Source organism: Sus scrofa, chromosome 2, assembly GCF_000003025.6.
Source record: "Sus scrofa isolate TJ Tabasco breed Duroc chromosome 2, Sscrofa11.1, whole genome shotgun sequence".
NCBI lineage: Eukaryota > Metazoa > Chordata > Mammalia > Artiodactyla > Suidae > Sus > Sus scrofa.
In genome coordinates this window covers 2,153,800-2,163,435 of record NC_010444.4, presented here as the reverse complement: position 1 = coordinate 2,163,435, position 9,636 = coordinate 2,153,800, and the positions used below count along the sequence as shown (strand labels likewise).

At 60.9% G+C, this 9,636-nt stretch overlaps 1 protein-coding gene across 3 annotated transcripts in view; it reads left to right on the top strand.

Annotated features, from left to right (window-relative positions):
• The window catches only part of CARS (cysteinyl-tRNA synthetase), a 43,803-nt gene continuing 34,224 nt past the window's right edge, over positions 58-9,636 (top strand). For 2 of the 3 annotated variants that reach the window (XR_002341405.1, XM_021082631.1), the window contains exons 1-2: positions 66-172; positions 9,103-9,351. Coding sequence is in view for 2 of the 3 variants with exons in the window: in XM_021082631.1 (XP_020938290.1) it covers positions 148-172; positions 9,103-9,351 (274 nt within the window). In the remaining variant the exon portion in view is untranslated. Of the gene's footprint in view, positions 173-9,102; positions 9,352-9,636 lie in introns of all 3 variants that reach the window. The other variant, XM_021082632.1, reaches the window with a different exon arrangement.

Genomic DNA, 9,636 nt, shown 5'->3' with positions numbered 1-9,636 from the left:
GCAGGCACCGGGCAGGCGGAGTCTGGAGCCTGCGGCGGTTGCCTAGAGACCGGGTGTGTCCCGGAAGGAGGGGCGGGACTTCCGGGGCGGTGGTTGCATCAGATTCTGGGAAGCTGTCGCCGCGGCAGCGGGTGAGGGATACCCACGATGGCAGGTTCTACGGAGGATCAGGGTGAGTTCACGCGGCGGGCGGGCGGGCGGGCGGTGTGCCTGGATTCCCGGATCTGAGGGACGTGATCCGGGCCGCTCGAGGGCGAATCGCCGGCGGGATCCCCCACACCCACTGGCGGGCCCCGCTCCTCCACCCCCGAGCGGACCCGACCCAGGCCCCAGCCCTTCGGAGGCCACCCCTCCCCAGCCCAGTCCCCTCCGTGGTTGTGCCCGCGTCCTCTCGCGCCCCTTCCCCGGGAGGCTCCTGGGCCGGCCCTAGCCCTCTCCTTCCCCTGGACTCGAGGACAAGCAGAGCCCAGGGTTGTTTTGGCTTCCCCGCGGGAGCCCCTGGGGTGGGCGGAGGGTGCCCCAAGTGGCACTTAGGCAAATAGGGCCGAGGAAGCGGGGGTACGCGGACACTCATGAAAGGGCTTGGGGTTTTACGAAGTCTTTGATCTGTGACTGCAGCAGTGGCCATTGGCATCTGACTGGTCACAGCATTATTGCCCTACTTTATTGTTGCCTGGGAGGTTCTGTGAGCAGCTCTGGCTCTGCCCACCCGGTCACTTATGTCACCAGCCGATAGGCAAGCCGCCCACAGGACGACTCCAGGAGTGCTGAGTCTGTTCTAACCCTCCCTTAAGCAGGACTGTTGGGACCAGACAGACCCGAGGTTGACCGTAATTCCCAAGTCTGGAGCCGACCTTCCTCCAGAAGAACTCGCAGGGCGCACTTTTTACTGTCCTGGCTGCCGGTTGGGCGGTACAGGCTTCTTTGCGCGCCCCCCACGCCCCCTGGTTCTCCTTGCTCCCTTTGGAGAGCGCTGACCACCTGGATAACCCAGTGATGTGGGTCACTGTCGCAGGGCTGCTGTCTTACCCACCTTCCAGGCACCCCGCATTCCACGGACAGGTGTGCCTGGATTCCAGCCCCCTCTCCACCTGCCAGAGCCGCGGCCCACAGAAAGTCTCCCAGACTCCCGTAAAACAGCAGCACGGCTGAGAGCCCAGACTCGGGCACTGGCCACGCTGGGGTCCCAGCTCTGCCCCTTCCCCCTGTTCGGTGGGAGAACACGTCCCCCCCAGGGGATGTAGGGGCTTTAAAGGGGTTGCTGAAGGATTTGGAAGAGTATCTGGCATGGGATAGGCTCTGTGTCTGGGTTGAAAGCCCAAGCTTTTTTTTGTTTGTTTGTTTGTTTTTACTTTTTTTCCTCTCTTTTCTGCCTGCCCTGCGGCATATGGAGTTCCAGGGTCAGGGGTCAGATTGGAGCCACAGTTGCGACCCACCTGTCGCAGGTGCAGCAGTGCCGGCTCCTCTAACCCACTGTGCTGGGCCAGGGGATCAAACCTGCGGCCTGGCGCTGCAGAGAAGCAATGGATCCCATGGCGCCACAGTGAGAACACTATCCATCTTTTTTCTTTTATTTATTTTTCTTTCCTTTTATTTTGATTTTGATTTTTTGCTTTTTAGGGCTGCACCTGTGGCATATGGAGGTTCCCAGGCTAGGGGCTGAATCGGAGTTACAGCTGCCGGCCTCCACCACAGCCACAGCCACACCAGATCCAAGTCCTGTCTGTGACCTACACCACAGCTCACGGCAACACCAGATCCTTAACCCACTGAGTGAGGCTGGGGATTGAACCCACAGCCTCACAGCTCCTAGTCAGATTCATTTCTGCTGAGCCCCGACGGGAACTCCTATTTTTATTTTTTAATGAATGTGTATTTGGGGTTCGTTTGTAAACATATATGACATGTTAGGGTTTTGTGTTTTGGGTGTTTTAATTGCTTTCAGAACTGGAGGTTTTCAGAGCCTTGTCAGCCCCGGCCTGTTTATTGGGATCGTTGCAGAGGTTAGGATTCACCGCCGGGGATGGCGGGGCAGTGGTCAGCTCTTCCTCGTCCTAAAGCGTAGGGCCACACGTCGCAGCCGGCACTCTGCTCCCGGGCACAGCTGGCCTGCTCTGGCTCTTGCTGCCCCCCGCCCCCGAAGTCAAGAACCTGGGACCGTCCCCTGAGGAAGCAAGAAATGAAATGAGAGGATGAAGCCTTCTCATAGCTCCAGAGATCTAGATATTCTTGCTGTCTAGTCCCTGAGTGCGTTTTTAATGTGCTTGTTTTTTTTTTTCCCAGTATAGTTTATCACGAGGTGTTGACTGTGGCTCCCTGGGCTCCGCAGTGGGGCCTTGTTGTTTATCCATCCTGGGCAAAGCCAGTTGGCAGCTGCTGACCCCACACTCCCAGGCCATCCCTCCCCTCCCCCCCCTCCACCTTGGCAACCACAAGTCTGTCCTTTGTGTCTGCGGGTTTTTTTGTTTCGTGGATAAGTTCCTATTTTAGATTCCACATATAAGTGGTATCGTATTGTATTGATATTTCTCCGATCGACTTTACTTAGTATGATAATTTCTGGGTCCATCCATGTAGCTGCAAATGGCATTATTTCATTATTTTTTATGGCTGAGTAATATTCCTGTGTGTGTGTGTGTGTGTCTGTATACGTGTGTACGTGTACCTACACACAACATCTTTTTTAACCATTCATGTCTCAGTGGACGTATAGGTGGCTTCCATGTCTTGGCTATTACTGCAGTGAACAGAGAGATGCGTGTATCTATTTTTTTTTCCCAGGCTAGGGGTCCGGTCGGAGCTGTAGCTGCCTGTGTACCCCAGAGCCACAGCAACACCAGATCCAAGCTGTGTCTGTGACCTGCACCACAGCTCATGGCAACACCAGATCCTTAACCCACGGAGCGAGGCCAGGGATCGAACCCATGTCCTCTTGGATACTAGTTGGGTTCTTTACTGCTGAGCTACAACGGGAACCCCTGTATCTTTTTCAATTATAGTTTTGTGCAGATGTAGGCTCAGGAGTGGGATTGCTGGATCACATGGTGGTCCTGTTTGTAGTTTTTGAGGACCCTCTGTACTGTTCTCCATAGCGGCCTCACCAATTTGTATCTGAATACTCTTTACTCTCAAGGTTGGATTCTTCAAAAGGGACCATTTTCCTGACGTTTCCAGTGGGCCCTCACTCACTACGTCCTTCCCACGTCAGATTATGTCCTTCAAGTCGACTCAGAAAGTCTGTTCTGGGAGCTCCCGTCGTGGCGCAGCAGAAATGCGTCCAACTAGGAACCATGAGGTTGCAGGTTCGATCCCTGGCCTCGCTTGGTGGGTTAAGGATCTGGCGTGGCTGTGAGCTGTGGTGTAGGACAGCCGCTACAGTTCTGATTGGACCCCTAGCCTGGGAACCTCCATGTGCCCCAGGTGCAGCCCCAAAAAGACAAAAAGACAAGACAAAAAGAAAGTCTGTTTAGTCCCTTGCAATGCCACTGGGGTTATAGCTTCTCATTTGTCGCTTGGAGGGGTGTGTGGCCCATTCCAGGGCCTGATTTTTTTAGAAAGATGCCAAGGCAGACAGCACACGTCTCAGAAGTCTTGCCTTGGAGTTCCCATCGTGGCTCAGTGGTAACGAACCCAACTGGTCTCTATGAGGACACAGGTTTGATCCCTGGCCTCCCTCAGTGGGTTAAGGATCTGGTGTTTCCATGAGCTGTGGTGTAGGTCACAGGCGCCACTCTGATCCTGCGTGGCTGTGGCTGTGGTGTAGGCCGGCAGCTACAGCTCTGATTAGACCCCTAGCCTGGGAACCTCCATGTGCTGCGAGTGTGGCCCTAAAAAGACCAAAAAAAAAAAAAAGCCTTTTCTTGCAGACTTGGCCTTTCTTCAGGGGCTGTGTGTTAGGTCAGACGTGTGGTTTAATTTTGTACACAGTTTAATTCGAAGGGTCTTCATGCCAGTAACACGACTGGCAAGTTTTGCTCAGCGTGAGTCTGTGCCAGACCCTGGCCCTGTCATCCCCAGAGCAACACCTGCAGTAGGTACTGCCCTTATCTTCCTGTCCAGGCAAGACTCCTGAGCCCCAGAGAAGTTAAGTGATTTGTCCAAGATCACACAGCTAGCCAGGGCCTGTGTGACTGCAGTAGGGGTCTCAACTGCCCTGCCTCGCTGCCTTTGGTGACTTTGTTCAGAATCACAGCGGGCATCTCTGTGGCAGAGTGCGTCGAGGCAGACGAGAGGCTCCAGCTGAGCTGCCTTCCCAGAGAAAGGTGAAATGTGCGTGTTCGGACGGCAGGTGTTTGCTCACCCATGATCTCTGTTTGCCGCTGTTTTCTTGTAAGAGTGAGAAGTGGTGCCCCTGCTGCACCTCCCAGGGCAGTGGTGCCATTGGACCGCCCGCATGTCCTCAGGGCAGAGACGGTGAGCCTCCTCCGACCGAAAAAGTCCCTGGGGAAAGCTTCGTGTCTGCTCTTTCCACCAGACACTGTCCCTGAGTGGTTCAAAGTGATTGACCTCAATAGATGGGTCCCTTTTTATTTACTCAGTAGATGTGTTTCGGGCCCCTGCACTGCTGGGGCCCCTGCAGTGGGGCAGGGCGTGGACCCCCGCTGGTCCAGGCCGGTCCTCGGGACAGAGACGACCCTCCTGGGCGCTTAGGAGGAAGGCAGACCTGCCGTGGAGGGGTCTGCGCTTCAGCAGCCCGCCTGGGCTTCTCAGCCACGGAGCTCTGCACACCCTGGGCGCAGCAGGGCCCATGGGAGCCGGCCCTGAGTTCCGCTTCTGGAGGTCTCAGGTGGGCTGGAGCGTGCATCAGCACTTCCAGGAGCTCGCGGTGCTGCTTCCAGGCTGGGGTGTGCCTTCTGGGGAGCCCGGCTGGAGGGGAGGTGGGGCAGGGAGCCCGGGGGAGGTGAGGGCCTGCAGTGAATTTCGTCCCTCGCCTGTGTCGAGTGGCTGCCTGGGTCTTGCATCTGTGCGGTCTCAGCGCCCTCTAACCCTGGTGACCCCGGCCCGCGTTTGGGGCGCTCTCACAGTCAGAGGGCGTGTGTCCTGCGGCGTGTTTCTGAATGGACTGCAGTGGGCCTGGCGGTGGACGTGAGCCGGGACGGGCCGCGCACCCTCGGGCTGCAGGGGGGCCGGGTTGGCGTGGCCATGGACTTCTGCCAGGGGAGCCCTCTCATCTCATCTCGGCGCCAGAGGCCCATGTCCAGACCACAGTCTGGCCCAGACCCACGGCCACTCGAACCCTGACCCGTTTTTAGAGTTGTTTCCTCAAGATAAGCTTCAGTGCCGCTCCCTCAGGGACCCTGGTGACTGTCCACGTCTGCCCCCTCAGGCTCCCTGCCCACCGCACCCCGTCCAGCCAGGGCTTTTTGCTGGGGCAGCTCCTCCGGGCAGGGCAGTTCCCAGCGCGAGAATAACACAGGAGCGAGTGTGGTAAAAATAGTGGGACACGGGTGGGCACTGGCCGGGTGCCCGGCCGCCGTCGGGACCGTCTGCAGCTGTCGTTGCATGCGCGCTCTGCAGCTTTACGGGCGTGTGTTGTGTGAGCCGGTTTTATCTTTGCAAGGGGACCACGGAGTCTAAGGGGCAGGGGAGCCGCGTCCAGCGCTGCAGGGAAACGGGGACAGCGGGATTTAAAAAGTGGGGGACCAGGGGGCACTCTGTTCCGTAGAACAAAGGCGCCGAGGCTTTCGCCCGTGTCTTTTTATTAAGGAAGGTAACGAGATTATTATTAATGGGATGAAGGAAGGTGACAAGATTAGTGGGCAGGACCAGGCATGGGCAATAATGAGCTTACCGTCTTAGTGATGGCAAAGCAGGGTATCCTTAGGACGTAGCATGTTTCATGCGGGAATCCTTCCTCTTGTCTTTGAAGGAGATTCTGTGCTTTAGATAAAACTCTGCGTCCCAGGTACTTGCCTTCTGCCGAGTCTGCTGTGCCACGGTCTCCAACACGGGGGAGCCCGCCCAGCAGAGAGGGTGCAGACGAGCCCTTGTCCCCGAGGTCCCGACCTACTCCCAGCGATTGTGTTGCTGCAGCACGTGACACCACGTCTTGCTCATTACAGAAGCGACACGTTTATTGTAGAAGGCGTGGGCAGAGAAGAGAAAGGGGGAAGTGACATACCCTGCGGCGCTCAGCAGGAAGGCCCCTGTCCGGTCAGCGAGTCCCGGGGGTCTCCACGCACATCCGAGTGAGGGAAGCCCATCCCCGCGCTGTTCTGGGGGCCAGGGGCAGGTGGGGCCTGGAAGATCTGCGGCTGCTCAGATGCCCAGAGACCGGGAGAGGGAGCAGGGAGGGTCGGCTCCGGAAGACCGGCTGCCCGAGGATGGCCTGACCCACGCGGGCTGGCCCCCCGGCTCTGTGCACACTCCGGCAGGTGCTGTGACGTGTCTTGACGAATCGAGTGTCCTCCATCCCGAGCAAGGAGCTCCCCGCCCCTGACCATCTGGCAGGGCAGCTGGGAGGGCTGCCAGGTGGAGCAGAGGGCCCTGGGAGGAAGATGCCGTGCCCAGGAGTTCATTCCGTTAGGTTTTCCCGGGGCCCAGGGCCGCCCTCCCAGGCACTGCCTCCACCTCCCTGATTTCGCCTTCCCTTCTGAGTGAGGTGGGGGCACAAGGCGGACCCCCAGAGCAGAGCCAGGGGCACGGACCCCCAGGCTGGTCCTAGAGCCACCTGCTCCGGGGGAGGGAGGAGAGCCGGGCGGGCCACTCCAGGGCCCCCATGGTCTCCCCAGGACCAGCAGGACGGGCCACCTCGGTGTCTCGCTTTGCTTCCTTTGAAAGCAGTCCCAAGAGCTGGAGTGAAAAGTAGCTGCTTCTTGAAGGGAAGCAAAAGCAGCGCCCCCTGTAGGTGTGTGCCCTGGGCAGCAGGGCTCCAGCCGAGGCAGCCGCGGGCCTGGAAGCATCTGTAGACGCAGCTGGAGCCCCCGCTTCCCGGGAGGGGCCTCCGAGACCCCAGAACGGGAGGTGAGCCCGGCCCCAGGCAGGCCTGCAGCAAATCCGCCGAGTGTCTGGAACGTTCCGCGCTTGGTTCTAGATGCTGAAGATGTAGGAGTGACCGTACGAGGATCCGTGAGGATTTCTGAGTGGACGGAGCAGATACGGTCCCCGAGGGGAGGTGGCGGGGGGCAGACAGAGCGGGGAAAGCAGCGAGGGTCCGTGTTGGAAATCGGCGCCCTGGGAAGTTGAACAGGAGGGGGTCGGGGCCAGGGCTCGGGGTGCAGCGCAGTGGGACCCGTGCCCAGGAGGGCCTGGAGGGAAGGGGACAGCGCGGGGCTCCCGGCATGGGAGGAGGCTGGCCTCGTCTGGGGGAGCCTTCCAGGCAGGTTGGGGCAGGGGGCCGAGGGTGGGGCCCCCTGGGCTGGTGTGAGGGCCGCAGGGGTCTGGAGCAGGAGCGTGTGCTGCTCTGCCCGGGCCCCCGGCGGCCGCAGCAGTGAGAGGGCTGGGTTCCGGGTGCGTCCGAAGGTGGAGGCGCCGTGCCCGATGGGGCGGCCCCGGGTGCCCTGAGGGCACTTCGCAGAGGACCGAAGGGTCTTCCAGGCTGAGCGCCTCGAGACTGCCCTGTGCGGGAGCCCCGGGTGCAGTGGGGGAGCGGCCAGCCAGTCTCCCCGGAGAGCCTGGGCTTTAAGCTCAGCATCCATTTCCCTGGTGCCTGCATCTTTCCTGTGGGTGAAGGAGTCGAGGCTCAGGACGGCCCCTGGAAAGCCAGCCTCCTTGGGGCTGTGCCCCGATGGGCACAGCCCCTCCCTGTGCTGGCCCCAGGGGGTCGGGAAATGCCTCTGGCTCTGGTTCTTCCATTGGCCACTCCGTCTCGTCCCTGGACGTCGCTGCGCCCTGGAGGTCAGGTACAGGCAGCCCTGAGGACGAGTTTCCCGCGGTGGAGACAGTGCAGGAGAGCCTTGTGTGCGCGGCCCTGCCGTCTGTCTGCCAGAGACCCATGGTCCTGGCCGGGCGGCGTTCCTGTGTCTGTACCAGGCAGAGCCCGTGTCAACCCACGTCCCCTCCCTGCCGTGGGCCCAGCACAGCGACCCAGGGACCTCGTGGTGTCGGGCAGCTGGCTCTGAAGCGTCTGCCCTGTGCCCTGGGAGGGTGCGGGCTGTGCCCATCTTCCTCCTCGGAGCTGAGTCCGGGCACGGAGTGCGCTGTGTGGAAGGGGACAGACGCGGGCCCTGTTCACGCTCGCCGGCTTGCAGACCAGGCTCCTCCTGCAGCCACAGGGCCTGAGGCCCCCTGACTGCCTGTCTCCCTGCTCCTGGGGGCTGCTCTGTGTGCCCTGCCGGACCCCAGCCCCCCGGGCCCCGCACGGGAGGTGAGCACAGAACCTGCAGCGGGATGGTGGTTAGGAACGCGGGGAGCTGGGCTCTGATTTGTGCGGAGGTGACGGAGCAGCGTGTTTGGGGAGTGGGGGGGGGGCGCTCAGTGGCCTCGGGAGTGGGAGTCTCGGGTCCGTGTGCCGCTGCCTGGTCCTCTCTCAGGCTGGGTCCTGTCGCCACCCCCCATCTTTCCTGCGGATCCCGCGGCGGAGGAGGGGCCTCGGGTCCCCGAGATGCACATTCGTGGTCATCAGCCCCTGTCAGTAGCTGCTCTGAGTCGGGGTGGCCTGTGCCAGGTGCTGGTGGGGCTCGGGCAGGCTGAGCTTCCTCAGGCGGGCGTTGCCGGGGGCGGGGGCTGGGGTCCTCCTGGGACCTCGGCCTTGGCCGCCAGAAGCCAGGTGGGTTTTGCAGTTCTCAGGGACCACCCCGTCACCTGCGCGGGGACTGGTTGGCACCCAGTGCACTGACGGTGTCGGGGTGGCTGCTGAGTTGCTCTTTAATGGAGGTGAGAATCACCAAACGTAGAAGCAGCTATTTTAGAGCAAACAATCCAGTGGCCCTTCGCACACTGACAATACTGTGCAACCACTGCTTCTTCCTAGTTCCAGAACATTCTCATCACCCCACACCACAGCCCCGATCCCAGCCACCCCTCGCCCCTCCCCCAGCCCCAGGAGCGCCCACCCCCCCCCCCGTCTGTGTCCTGAGGGGATGCGCCCATCCTGGACGTTTACCCCGGGGAGAGAGACCCCGGGACCCGTCCCAACTGACCTGCACGCCTCTGTCTTTGCAGCTCCCGACTACAGGTCCATCCTGAGCATTAGTGACGAGGCGGCCAGGGTGCGGGCCCTGGACCAGCACCTCAGCACGCGTAGCTATGTCCAGGGGTTCTCACTGTCCCAGGCAGACGTGGACGCGTTCAGGCAGCTCTCGGGCCCTCCCGCCGACGCGCAGCTCTTCCACGTGGCTCGGTGGTTCAGACACGTGGACGCCATCCTGGGCGGCCCCCAAGCCACCGGCCCACCCTGTGGGCCCCCAGCAAGTGAGTAGCCCAGGGCTCCCGGCCGTGAGAGCCTCCTCCCAGGACAGGGCCCGTGGGGGCGTGGCGCTGGGGGGCAGTGCGCCCCGCCAGTGAGCCAGGGCGGGCTGTAGCAGAGCCGCAGGGGGCCGTGCCCCCAGGCCGGGCCTTGGCCTTCAGCGCGGTGCCTGCCTGGCTCAGGATGAGGTTCCTCTTGCCCTAGGGTTGCAAGGTGTGTGTCTCCAGATCTAGAATTGGTGGGTCCTACAGTGATTTTAATTGACACGGAATTTGGGAACCAGAAAGAAG